The sequence below is a fragment of the Enoplosus armatus genome, chromosome 17 (assembly GCF_043641665.1).
Source record: "Enoplosus armatus isolate fEnoArm2 chromosome 17, fEnoArm2.hap1, whole genome shotgun sequence".
In the NCBI taxonomy this organism is placed as follows: Eukaryota; Metazoa; Chordata; class Actinopteri; order Centrarchiformes; family Enoplosidae; genus Enoplosus; species Enoplosus armatus.
The window spans coordinates 4,801,309-4,815,769 of NC_092196.1; the positions used below are offsets into that span (position 1 = coordinate 4,801,309).

A 14,461-nucleotide genomic window follows, 5' to 3' on the forward strand; every position below is an offset into this window, starting at 1 on the left:
ATCATCTTCGTTACAATATCAGACAAAGGCAAGTGTACAGTTTCAACAAGGTTACAATATTGACAGTTTTTGTTACAGTTAAAACAAATACTACTACTACTGCTATTACATTAGTGATATGAGCAGCAGTATAGAGTAGCCCAGACAGGTCTGTGTCAGTGGGATGTGTCTGATAGTTGGCAGCCTAACAGTAGAAATAGTATCAAACACTTGGAGCCATCACTGCTACTTGTTTTGAAAGCAGACAGCGGTAAGACTGGACCCTGTTGACACATGATGGAGATCCTGGATGATGCAGTCCATCCTGAGAGTGACTGGTACTTATATGGTCATAAAAATCCTTAGTATGCACATACCTTTCTCATTAAACACAGCTTTATCTGTACCCCCGTCCCTCTCCCCTCCCTCCTCTCAACCCTTTCAAGTTCAGTTTTTTTCTGCGCTTTTTTGCCCTGCCCAGTGGCTGTCACCCCTCCACTTGTGCGCGCCTTTCGGATAACATGATTGGTCCAAAAGTGTGTGGATTATCAAAGCGCGACAGCCATTGGCCAGAGGGGCGGCACATACGGGCTGGGTCCCGCCTGGTCCTGGACCGCACCCAGGCTCCGGCTGGCTACGTACTGAGTGAAATTACGCGAACCAGTGAGCAGCCAGTGGAGGAGGGAGGGCAGAAGGAAGAAGGGGAGAGAAAAAAAAAAAGATAGAAAGAGTGACTGAAGTAGAGAAAGAGAGGGAGGAAGCGAGCACTGTAGTTTAGCCTGGACTCTCTGCGAAGCTGCTGTCGACAGGAAAAGAAGTTTTGACTCACGGCGACGCTGACTGAGCCACCCGGTTGTTGTTAGCCACCCTCTGAAAGGCGTCCTGCACCCAAAAAGCAGGTAATATTTCCAACTTGAGCACTTTTGTCTGCCATGCTCTCTCTATGTACTCCTTCCATAAGCCGTTCAGTATTGCCCGTCACTCCAGCAAGTGCAGTGAACCAGGAAGCGCGGTTGCTAACTAGTTCACTGCTGCAACTTCAGCAACCGCGCTGGGTGGAGCGGGACCTCCTTAACAGATTTAAACCGAGGTTTCTTTTTAACTTTACAGCACCCGAGTACACTTATGATAGTCCTCAAACCTCAATACACGTACGTATGTGTGCGATATGTGAGGCGGAGGTCGTCAAATACAGCATCAGCAGTGTGGCAGTTGGCGAGAAGCTAAAAGCCACAACTGCAGAGACAGGAAGTGATTCGCTTGAATGAGTTGCAGAAAAGGCCGGTGAGGAGTTTGAGCTCAAGTGGAAATAATGAGAAAAGTGAGTTGAGGCTACACGTACAGCGGCTCCACCGGGGGACACGGGGAAGCGTATGATTAATTGTTGGTTGGGTTAAACTTTTCGCTGTGTAGCGGTCAGTAACCGACGCTGTGTGTGGCCGGTAATATGTCTGGCTGGCGGCATGACGTCACTGGTTCACCGGTGGACTGAAAAAAAAAGAAAAGAAACGGCGCTGTGCTTTTCCGCCGCCGACCAGCGCGACCTCACTGAACCATGTCATCTGCATGTCTGTGTGCTTCTTTCTTTATACTCCTGCTGATAGCATACGGGGGCCCTTGAGGGGTTTTCAAGCCCCCCACCCCCGATAAACGAGCAATACATTTGACTGTGATTTAGTTCACTAGATGTTAACATGTGGGCCTCCTTGATGGAACAAAACCATATAAGTTGGAGTATTATGGATATTGAAAAGAAAGAGAAAAATTATGAAAGTTCAGTATATCAATATTTCTTTATCTGTAATTGTAATATGGGGTTTAAAAGCATTATTATTTCTATAACTTTAATAAATAACTAAGTATTTTGAGATACATTGTCTATTTTTAAAAAGAGATACCTGGACAAAATTACAGTGTAGAGTTCATAAAACACGTTTTGGATGTGGCATTTGAATGTCTCGCGTGAAGGAAGCGTTTCCAAATGAAGTTTGGCTTGTAAGTTACTCCAAGCCCAGGGTGTGTGCATAGTAGGAAAATGCAGTTTTGTCAAGCTCTGAACAGACTCTGGGGATCCACCGGGGATCTGGTCTGATAATTGAAACATGACCAAGCATTTTACAGAGGTAGATGGGCATTGGTTGTTATATTAGTTGGCCTGATTCATGCCAGAATGATTCCTGAAATACACAAGAATGCCAGCTGAAAATGACCAGGTTTGTCTTCTAATTACAGTGCGGTCCACTGTGATGAACAACAGCTAGGCAACATAAGAGTTTTCCATGGCGATTTTATGGGATATATCAATATCAAGCCAAGTTAAGACAATTTTATTTATATAGCCTAAAGTCTCAAATCACAAATTTGCTTTAGAGGGCTTCACAAACTGTAAAACATGAGAAACATCAGGAAGAGCAACAGACCCCTCTTCCAGGACGCACCGATATTAATAAATGCCATGATACAGAGTAGACCAAAAGGGTAACTGTAAAATTACAATATGGAGAAACAGAATAACAATATTAGATAAATAAAATACAAACATGATATTCAGCAAGTCTTGAGTTTAATGAGTAAAGAGCTTCAGACAAAGTGGCATTATTTAGAGTGAAGAATGTGGATCAGGAAACTTCTAGGTAGAAGAGCGTCTTATAATTATTGTTATTCTTTTCCCATATTGCCTTGCCCCTATGACATTTTAGCCTATTTACACATTCACATGTTACAGCAACACTTAAAGTAACACTCATTCCCACAGGCCAGACTCTCCGACAGAGGTTTTTACAGGTTTGAACTTTCCTCGGATCTATAAAGTGTCACAGTCTCATCAGGCCTATCCGTGCCTTGTCGTTGTTCACCTATGTAAATGTGGTGCTCTGTCAGTACAATTTGTGTTTGCTCTGTTAGATGGCACATCATTGTGTTTGCGCTCTGGGAAACAAACAGACTCTGGTATGCTTGCACGCCCTACTGACTTTGAGTATTGCAAGTTGTGTGGCGTGTGAGTATTTGCAAGAAAAAAAGATGATGCATGAACCCCAAGTCAGACTGGGCATCAGAGCCCTCCCAACTCTTGCGTTCCTTTCCCCAAAGCTGCTTCTTATTGTACAAAGTTTTAGTGGGGAGAGAGTGAGAGCAGCACCTCTATGCTCTCATTTGGAGTAATCAGAACCACACACTTTACTATTCTGCTTATGTTTTCTGCCAAGTAGCTATTAAACCTCAGTGTGAGCTTACCTCATTAATATCTTTTTGATACTCAGGCATAGAAAGGATTGGGCAAATGATGGTTCACACTAAAGTAGTAATTACAGTAGCTAAAAAATACAAACGTGTGTGTGTGTGTGTGTAGCCATTTGTAGCTTGTTCTATCAAAGTCATCTCTCATGTGATGTCTCTCCGGATGATACACCCACTCTTTGGTAGAGCAGTCCTCGTCATTTGCTGTGTTGCTTGAGAAACGCATATAAGTAACACCTAGCCTTAAAGGGCCACATTGGATGACATCTAGTATGTCATTTCCTGTTGTTGCGTTTGAGTCATGAATTAAGCCCTTGCGACTCATTGTGCAATAGCTTCTCTGGAGGCCAGTTCTTCTCGCTTATTGCCAGTTTCAGGACTGTTGTGGAGCCCCCTGCAGAGATCGTTACATTCCATCATCTGTGTGTCAGCAATGTCCATACTCGTGGCCCCACGGGAGAGTTATGTACTGCAGGCTGGACAAAATTACACACAGACGTCTTAAAATGTGAACAAGGAGCTGGTGTGCGAGGCTGTTCAATCTTCTCAAAGTGATACAGTCTGTGTGAACATGGCTGTGGATGTTTAGGTTTCATTGAAGGACATTGTAGCAAATGAGAGTGTGACACTCAGTCTCATGGTTCTTTGAACAAATGTGAAGTATTTATAATAATTTATCTGCTGTGTGTAACCTTCTAACTACACTCATAGGTTCAGTTATCCCTTTAAACTTAAATTGTCAGGCTAAGACAAGAGAAAAACGCTGATAACGCAGGCTGGGAAACTCGATTAATTGTTGGTCATTTTGTTAAGCGAAGATGCTAAAAATGTACTGGCTCCAGCTTCTCAAATGTGAATATTTTCTTGTTTCCGTGGTCTTTTAATGATTTTAAATTGAATATCATGGGGGTTTTGGACTGTTGGTCGGACAAAACAAGCTATCGAAAATATTAGCTATGCTTTGGGAAGTAGGAATTTTTTGTGACATTTTATCGACTTAAGGAATTGATTAATCAAGAAAATATTTAGAAGACTAATCACCAATGAAAATTGGCCTAAGTTGCAACCCTAGTCTGAGCCAAATCCCTCTACAATATGTTAACAGAGTTGGTGAGGAGGCTGTCAGTTGGACTGTGCCAATTGTTTTTCCTGTAAATTACACATGCATTTTCTAGTAATACATGTTGTTGTTGTTGATAATTTGTTGAAGTGTCATGCATATCCTAGTTTCCTACACAGTCAGCTGAGATTCATTCATGCAGGCAAAACATCCCTGTCAGAGCGGAGACTGTTAAGATTCTCCATTAACCATGGCAGAGCTGATCATGCCATTTCTCAGTATGTAGTGATAGTGTTGCTCATAGTCTGCACTGGGTGGAATTCACTTGTGTATCCAGAAATAGACACAATGTCTGTTTGTTTTTTTTTAAATGTATTGTGATGCAGACAGCATCAAACACAGCTCGCACACATACTGTCTGCACATTGTACCATATATCACTAATGGTGGCCTTTAATTCAGCTCTTTCAAACAGATCTTTTTTTTCTTGAATGTCTCGTCTATTTTTGTTGTGCCCAAACATTTCTTCTGGTTGACATGAACAGCATAATTAAGTTGCCTCAGCCAGAAGGGTTGAACTGACTGGGCTCAAGGATATGTCTGGCGTAGTGCTGTACTGTGGGTTTCCTACTTCCTTTCACTGCCGTTTATTTCATACATTTCCTCGTTGTCTCAGTCTCCTCGTCAGACCTTTCTCGGTGATGTCTGTTCCTTGTCAACGTTCTCCTTCATTTTCCCTCCCCTGCCTCTTTTCCTGTGCTTGTGTTCTTTGCCACAACCCCATCCTTTCCTCATCCTCCCCCCTCACAGCACGCACCTGTAAGGTTTCAATAGAAGCCAACAATACCAGGAAATGGTTGCGCTCTGACTTGGACTATATACAGAAAGGACTGGTCGAGATTTGATGATGATGATGATTGATTACCTGCAACTCAGCAGATAATACTGCTTTCTGTTTGGTGGCATAAATGATGAGGTAATGCTCGATCAAAGATTACTGACCTACAGTCTAGCCCTCTCAGGAGTGGCAGTTTAATGTTTTGGTGATAGTCAGAGTTGTAGTTGTAGAAAAGAGTTTTTGAAAAGTTATTTTCGCTGGCAGTGTTTTTAGTGATATTCTTCTGCAATGCATTTGACTCATTAGTGTAAATACAGGTTATGTAATGTGAAGTGGTGCATTTATTCAGAAGCTGAGAGGCACTACATAATAACCCTAAAACAGAAAAGAGATCTGTTCTGTGGTGATTGTGGTAAAGCACTGTACATGCCAGAAAATAGACTTTGTCCGTGGTTGGGGGTGTGTGAGCTGCACACCTGGCTTGTGACTCTATAGAGAAGTGGTTAGTACTCGGGAGATTGTGCAACACATTCATGGCAGACACTTCAAACTCTTTGAAACATGCTGCCTAATGGGTCTATCTTCTGTCCCCCATTGGACCTGTTTTTCGCATGTCAGTCCAAATTGTATTGCACACTAAATGTCAGGCAAACGAGCATGTGGCTCTCCGAGCTCTGTGAATGCATTGTTTCATGCGATGATTGTTTAAACGAGATAGCCTATGAGTGACTCAAAGGGAGTGCCCGAGGTAGAGATAACAGGTGATATAGCTAAAAGGACCCACACGATGATCCACAAAGGTGAAGTAGCAGGAGGAGGGCTGTCTGGTAGCAGAGATGGGATGAATATTATGGGAACATAAAGGCAGAAGTGAAGTGGTAATAGCAGATTTTCTTTTCTTTCACTGGGTCTGTCTGAAATGAAAGATCTAGCTGTGCCAGTACAGCATTCCACAGAAAAAAGTGTTGCTTACAAACTGAAATCTGTATCTTAACTCCCCTCCACATTCCTTCACCGTCTGAAGGCTTACGTAATCATATATCTATTTTTTTCTAATGGTCAATACTGAGTGTTTTAGTTAAAGGGCAAACTGGTGCAGTATCTGCTCTGTTTTGTCAAATAACCAGTCAGTTGTGCATTCAATGGTGTAATCAGATAGAGGGATAGATGTGGAATTTGTTCTGTGACCCAGGAAATGATGTGCTTATCAGGCCAACACCCTATGCCTAATTATCTGTCCACCCTGTCATTTAACAATGGGCCTTCCTTCTGACTCCCATTGGACAAATCATTCAAACATTTATACAGAGTGTTTTAACTTGCATGGTCCAACACCAGAAGCAGTTGTGTCCCCAACCAGGGGTATTGTACCCCAGGGGGTATGTGGAAAGACTGTGGAATAGCTGAGCTAATTTTGATAAAATAGAAATTAGGTGGTGATGATGAAGAGGTACTTTAGTTCATCTACCTACCCCAGTGGTTCCTAGCCTTTTTTGTCCGAGGGCTTTGGTAAGATGGTGGATGGCATTGGCCAGCTTACAGTTGAAAGTGAAATTGGATCCTTGTTGGGGCAGGAATGTGAAAAGTAATGTGGAAAGTGATGGGGATCTGTCATGCAGTGCGGTTATTTTCCAGCGAGGGCTTAATTTACGTCTCAGTCCGCAGAGCCACTCAGCGTGTGCTCAAGGAAACGCCACCTTGAAAGACTCGCGCACACAACAAGTTCCACAAATGGCAAAATAGTTTTCTCAGTTTGTCATTTCCTCTTTCCTCCCCTCTCTTCTCCTTGCCCCACCCTTCCCACAAGGAAGACGAGGGGGGAGGGAGAGAGCAGACGTGTGAGCCCATAATGAATTTTGACTGACTCAGTACCTTTCCAATCCCTATCTGGCACCCACTCTCACCTTCATGAGAGAGAGAGAGAGAGAGAGAGAGCGAACTCGCAGTCACTACATCATTGCACTGTGAGGGGGATGGAAGTGGTAAAGCCAAGACTCACGAGGGACTGACACTAGAAGATTTGGCGTATTTGTTGGAAAGGGTAAGATAAACAGTTGAAGCCAAACAGACAAGGGTGACAAACAGTGCAAAACAATATCCACAGCACGAGGAGGACAGCTGAGGACGTGCGGATTTGGCTCGGCTTAAGCTAGTTGGGATGTTGTGAGGGGATGCAGTTGGTGGGAGTACAGTGTTATTGACTTTGCTGTCCTGTTCTATTAATATTCCTGTCAATGGGGCAGTCAACGCAGCACAGCTGGTTTATAGGTTCCCTGTAGCCGGGGCGGGAGGGTTTGACTCTACATGGTCATGCTGTGGTAGAGGTTGTAGCAGCTCCTGGGTTTTGCAGTGACTCGGGGAGAGTCGGTGAGGTGGAAAGGAATGAGAGGGAGTCTGACTGATGGATGGATGGCCTCAGTTTTATAAAGATCAAGGTTGACCTGCTTTCTAAACGGGACAGTCGGGACTGAAAAGGACGCTCTGTAGCTCTTCCCTTTTCCTCTCCTCTCCCTCTTCCTCCTCCACCTCTTTTCTCAAAGTCCTGGCTACTGCGCTACTTCCTCTTTGCAATACCACATTCTGGTCTCTGTGATGAGGCCGGTTCTAAAACTGGCCTTTTCCTTGTGTTATTTATTTTATGGTTCCTCTTCCTCTTTCAAGCAGGCCGCTGCTTTGACAGGACACTGCTAACTCTGTTTTCATTTTGGCATTTTTAGAACATAATCCTTTAATGGTATCTCAGTCAGGTTTCATAAAGTTCAGGGATTTTTGCCAAGGGTTGGTATCGGGATGACTGTGTGTTGTACCTACTGCCATGTATTCAATTAATTAGTAATCCTTTTTACGAGTATCTAGACCAGCTAATCTCATCGTAAATGGGTCTCAACAGAATAGATAGTGAATGCTTTCACAGCCCAGCTGTGTCGCAAAGTGACACGAATCGGGGAAACCTTGATCCTTACAGGATTATGGAGGACTTGGCAGGGCGGCAGCAGGAACCTGAGCCATGAAACTCAAGTCGGGGTGGGCGGGATGAGTGTTAATGCACGCTGTTTTATCACAAAGTCAACATCCATGTCTTACTATAACTGTTAGCCTCCACAAGGGAAGGCCTACGTCTAAAATTGTCTGATTGGAGTTCTTTATCCCTCCACTTCTTTCTACTTTCAATATAGAACAGCGCTTGTCAAACTAGAATAGCTGGTGGAGTAATTTTAGTCCTCATAACGCTCTCTGGAGAGGCAGTTAGAAGTGTGTCACTGAGTTATCTGTGGCAAGCATGTGAGATGGACTGAGGCAGACATCAACAGACCTGACTATAAATAATGTCCAAATTAGAGCTGAAACGCTTAGTTGATCGTCAGAAAATCAATGAGCAACTATTTTGACACTGTCACTGTCAAAAGTCATTTTTCACGCACAAATACCAAACGGTCCCTAAGTTTAGCCTCTTAATTGAAAGGTTTTACTGTTTTGTTTGTTTGTTTTTTGTCTGACCAACAGGCCAAAACCTTTAAGATATTCAGAAGTCACCTTGAGGAGGACTTTTTTTTGGCATTTTACACTGACATTTTCTAGACTAAACGATTAATCTAGAAAAAGATTGGCAGATTAATTGTTAGTTGCAGCCCTAATCCAAATATACGATCAGGCCGTTTCTCTATTGCAACATTAAGTATCTGTGGTCTGCAGTCTCTTGTGAATGGTCTTTACAATTAGTAATATGAATCTGTTTTTAAGCAATACATGCTTTTTTTTTTTGGCCATTTGACTGCAGCAACACATGGTGTCTTGAGATGCTGTTTTAATGGTGGCCAGCATGTCTCCCTACACCTTGGGTATTATGATGAAACATAGCAAGCTAAAGCAACACCAGAACTTCGGGCGTGTTTGGCCTGTTCTACTTCCCTTCTTGTTTTTGCCAGACAACAAAGCTTACAGGGATTATAATCAGTTGTGGCTCATATTCAACCCTGCATGGGGCCAACTGATGAAGTGAATTTTAAAGGAGCATGGGAACATACACGGACACATCCACAAAGGGACTGAGCACGCTCAGGTCTATTCGATCTGTGCAGCTGTGAGGTGATGCTGATCTCCCCTCAGTGATGAAACCCCTAAAGGCAAAAAACAGGAAGGGAAGCCAGAGAATAAGTCTGAGAGAGATGTAAGGGGGGAGACTAGAGGATAGAAATTTGTGGAATGCCTTTGCTCGCTGTCTCTCCCTGATAAAGAATGAGTATGGGAGGAATGCGACCCTGAAAAGACTGGATAAACAGAAGGGGAAGGGGGGGGGGTGTTAGGATCCTGGAGAGGGAGAGGAGGGTGACTGAAGGCAGAGAAGGGCAGCGTGTAGCCAGCTGAGACATACAGCAGGACTAATTTGCCCCACGTTCTGTTCCAGGATGGGGTCGGTACACAAGAGATGAGTTTTTGGAGGCGGGTTGAGCAATGATGGACGTCAGCTGTAGTGCAGCGTGACAGAGCGGTGATGGAGGACGGAGGGGAGGCAGGTCATGAGAAGAATAGCTCTCCCTCTGCTTTCTTTCTCACAGAGCAGGGTTAATGTGCTGGAACAGACGGGGCCAACATAACCCTGTTAAACGCAGCAACCTCCACATTTCTCTTTCTAAAGGGTCTCAAGGGTCTGAACTTTTTTCAGTACAGCTAAGGAATGCTGCGTAGTTAGTTTGCATTATGCAAGAGCATAATTGATGGAGTTTTGCAAAGATTTTGCCAGAAACAGAGGTAGACCGATAAGTCGACCAGGCCTTTATATTACCCTATATTAACTTATTCTAGATATATCGGTATCAGTGTATGTCGGCCGATAACTAGAAATTGCAATACAAAAATGCCAAATTAGGTTTGAGGTCCTTTTTTAGAAATTATTACGTTGTTTGTCCATCAGAGAGCACTGACTGTAAAATGTCTCGCTCATTATGCATCTTCGTCAAAATAAAAAATCTAAGGGATCCGTATTAAGATTGTTGTTTATGTCTAAAAGAATCACTATTGTTATCAGATTTTTTTAAAAGCTCCTGATTATTGGTATTGGCCTCAAAAATCTAGTATCTGTCTGGTTGTAGTCTGAAATACCCCTTTTGAAAATACACGTGAATTTGGCACCAGGACTATATTATTTCGTGATGATAAATATAAGACTATATATATATATATATATATATACGCCCCGCCCCTAGGTTTTGCGTATGGGCAACACAACCATACAAGCATACACAAACAAGCCTTTATAGAGCAACTCCCACATTTGCGTTGGAGGTGCAGGAACATTGACAGAGGCTAATGACCCTGGTGGTGCTGGGAAAACGGTGTCATGCTCCTGCTGTGTTGGAATGATAATTGAGATGGTCTGGGGCCCTGGTCAGTGAAAGCACATCATGTTCAGTTAATTGAGTCTCTCTGCACTTGCTTTAGTGCAGGGCGGGTTGGCTCAAGTACTTCCCTCGATACTGGTAATACTCGTCGAGTCACTTTCTATATGGGTTACACCGCAGCACTCCTTGTCAACAAGACGTTATTCGTGAGCTTTTTGTTGTTGTATCAAAGCAAGAACAGATTGTGCAGAGGTTGTCGTCCACATGTCTATACAAGATACTGATACTGAACAATTGGCGGTGTGGTCATCTTTGATATGAAACTCCTGCACACAGCATTTAATGTTAACCATTTTATGGGAAGCTTTCATCTAGTTTGACAATTAATCTCCCACCTCAATCTGCTCATCGCTGCTTGCAACACAGACAAATAGTTTGAAGACAGTCCTCCAAGTGCATAATCAGTGCAGTCGTTACATAAATCGTGTATTTAAAGTGCACAGCAAATGTTGACTTAGCTGTTGTAGAAGCTCGTTGGCAAGTTTCCAACCGACGTCTACCTTTGGCCTGCAAAAATGTGGATCATCATGTGCCTTTTTCAACGCGCACGGAGTTGGCAGATACTTCTTTTCACCTGACTGCAAGGAGTTTCACTAGTGGCCTATTTCCACTGCAGAGAGCTTTTTGGAAATTGAGAGCTTTACCTGCATTGTGACCACAATAACCTAGCTCCAGTTTTTTTCCCCCTGCCTCCTAAAAAGTCATCGCCCCCGGCATAATGTTTACTGATGACCTAGGAATATTTGAGGTGGAGATGGTGGTACTGCCTGGGGAATTTAAAAACATATACACCCAATATCAAAGTCTAAAAAAAGGGAAAACATAAAAAGTGATGGTAGGCTACCAAGAGAGAGTGACCAAGAAAACTTGTGGTCAATGTGGTTCTGTACTAAATCAGAAGAATAACCAAGAAACACTCAACAGATCTTTACTTTACTTTACTTTACGAAAGCTAGAAACAGTCAATTACAAAGAACATGATGACTCTGGTGTTTTGAAACTTGCTTGTTCCTTTTTATCTTTGATCCTTTATCTTTACGGTTCCTCTGAAGCAGGATGCAAACTTTAGTTACTGGTTTTAGAACTATTTGTTCAGTCAACTGCCCTCCTCTGAACAGATATCCTGACTAACCAGTAGGAACGACAACAAAGTTGTGCTCCCTCACAGGCTTCCCACCAGCAAACAGACAGTTGTGTTTGTTGCAGCGCTCGGCCAAACTGGAGGCATGTCTGCTGCTGGGAGATGAACTTAAATCCCTTTGATCCTGGGCAAATGTTTCTCCTCTGTCACTCAGATGCTCCAGCAGCAGGAAATTTGATTAAGTATTCACAGCTGTTAGCCAAGAAGTAACACGGAGCCTCGTTTGACATGGTGGTGTTTTATGTCGACCTGACCTGACTCGGGCAGACTCTTCCTGTTGTACATCCCATCAGTGGTGACCTTTGCATTCCTCAGTGATTGCATGTGAAGATGGAAGGGTAGCAAAGGTCTGGTCCTGTAAATGAAACCTTTTTTACGCAACTACCCTGCTTTTTCTCCTGACAGATATTATTGAAGACATATTTAAACATATATAAAGGATCATTAGAATTAATCTGTTTATATTTTTTGTGGTTTGATGTCTGGGTTTCTGACTTGTCAATGATTTTCTCCATTTCCATACACTAACCACATCTACCTCTCCCAAACAGCTACGATGTCAGCCGCGGACAAGTTCCTGTACGTGGACCGCAATCTGGTCAACAACCCACTGGCACAGGCTGACTGGGCCACCAAGAAGCTGGTATGGGTGCCCTCGGAGCGCCTGGGCTTCGAGGCTGGCTCCGTGAAGGAGGAGCGTGGCGACGAGTGCGTGGTCGAGCTGGCAGACTCTGGGAAGAAGATCAAGGTGAACAAGGACGACATCCAGAAGATGAACCCGCCCAAGTTCAGCAAGGTCGAGGACATGGCCGAGCTCACCTGCCTGAACGAGGCCTCTGTGCTTCACAACCTAAAGGAGAGATACTACTCTGGTCTCATATATGTGAGTATGATGCAGTCATGGACGCACATTGTACTTCATTTAGCTGTAATGTAATTTCTAAAGCAGTGATGCATGGGGCTAATTGTCGTTTCTTTAGCTATGGTTCCATTTCGAGTGTTTTTCCCAAGACGTTTCTTGTTCTCCTCCGCATCGTGTTGCTACTACTTTCTTGATGTGCTTGTTCACCAAACAACACTTGGTCTCATTGACATGGTTTAAAACATTTTCCTTTTAATTGTTACAAAATCCCCAGTGGCTTATAGAAAACAATGTGCCATCACCAGTCTCCAAACCAATTCATCTCCCTGTCCAACCTCCTCATTATCTAGGACACCCCATTGTGTGTAAATTGCCACGGCAAAGAAAATGTGCAGTCTGTTAACAATAATCAATACTGGTATGCAAGCGTTCTTTTCCTGCACTCTCTTCGTCTCTCTATTCCCTCTAGTGCTGTCTTGTTTGCTCTCTCCCTTCTCTGTTTGTGGAGTTATCTTGTAAACAGGAAGCTGCAGAGAACAATGCAGTCCAGAGTATGAGAGATGTGAAGACAGAGTTAGGGGAAGGAGGAGGGAGGGGCTTCACAGTCCAGCTTTTGCAGAGATGGACACAGAATGTACATCGTGTTTTAACTGCCATTACTGCCCCTATAATTAATGTTATTTATCCCCATGTGCTGGGCTGGGAGGGATTTGGTCTCGTTGACTGTGGTGTGACCCGGTCATATCAACACAGCCTGTTGCCCCTCCCTCACTCCCTCCAAAGAGCCAGGCCACGGTTGGTTAGAGTGCCTCCAGGCTCTGTAGTCTTTTAGATTGCCCATCTCAAGGGAGAGTGGGTGTACAACAGGGGGAGATATGCCTGATACAGATGTCCTGATAGAGGGCAGCACAGGAATGCAGCACATAGAAAAAAATCAGAAGTTATGGTAGAAGGAGAAATGAGTCAGAAACACAAAAGAAAAGATTTAGTGGAGTTTATAGAAAGGACTGGGGGAAAGTCTTAATGTTGGCCTCAAAGCAAAAAGATAATTCTACTATGTAGATCTGAGATATGACTTGGCTAACCTGTCAAGTAGCTCAAGTAGTTTTACAATGCCAAGGTCAACCATCAGTTTAAACTTGCAGCAGGGTGGGGTTGAGATTACATAATATAGGAGGATAACAAATCAGAGTTCATGAGAAACTGTCAGCTCTGTGTTGATGGGGGGATGGGAAGGCCTTATCATTAAATCAGTGCGCAGTACAACTTCTCTGATTTTTATAGAAAAGCACATTTTGGGGGAAGCACTCGCATTAGCAGATGATCCTGATTCTGCTCTGCACACTAAATGGAGACTTGCAAATCTCCTTCATGGTATTTTCACATGTCCAGTAATTTTATCTATCCCACTTAACACCCAAACCCACCTCCTCCACTGATACCTTCACTACTTCTTCTTATTCCATGTTCAAGTGCAGCTTTTTTTTTTTTTAAATGCCACCTCTATCTGTCCCGCAGACATACTCGGGTCTCTTCTGTGTTGTCATAAACCCCTACAAGAACCTGCCCATCTACTCAGAGGAGATTGTTGACATGTACAAGGGCAAGAAGAGGCATGAAATGCCGCCTCATATCTACGCCATCACTGACACAGCTTACAGAAGCATGATGCAGGGTAAGTCACCGTCTACTGTCATTAATATTGCATGAGAACATTTAGGGGGAAATAATGACAGTGTGCTTTTTTGTTTGTTTTTTAGCATCCCCAAGCTTGTAATATGGGTCCCTGTTTATAGATTTCATTGTCAATGAATGTACTGTTCTCCAAGTGGTACCACACAGAGCTGTAAACTGTAAGGCTCCTAAGAGACTAGGTTTACACATACATACCGTAATATTGGCATTTTATTTGTATCAGTACTCTCCAAAACTTTTAATGAGGTGC

General features: G+C 43.4%; 1 protein-coding gene across 2 annotated transcripts in view; it reads left to right on the forward strand.

The window, feature by feature from the left end:
* The first annotated feature begins 721 nt into the window (after nucleotides 1-721).
* The window catches only part of LOC139299712 (myosin-9-like), a 30,499-nt gene continuing 16,759 nt past the window's right edge, over nucleotides 722-14,461 (forward strand). For both annotated transcript variants that reach the window (XM_070922568.1, XM_070922569.1), the window contains exons 1-3: nucleotides 722-878; nucleotides 12,206-12,537; nucleotides 14,035-14,191. In XM_070922568.1, the coding sequence (XP_070778669.1) occupies nucleotides 12,211-12,537; nucleotides 14,035-14,191 (484 nt within the window). In that variant the 5' untranslated portion in view covers nucleotides 722-878; nucleotides 12,206-12,210. The remainder of the gene's footprint in view (nucleotides 879-12,205; nucleotides 12,538-14,034; nucleotides 14,192-14,461) is intronic.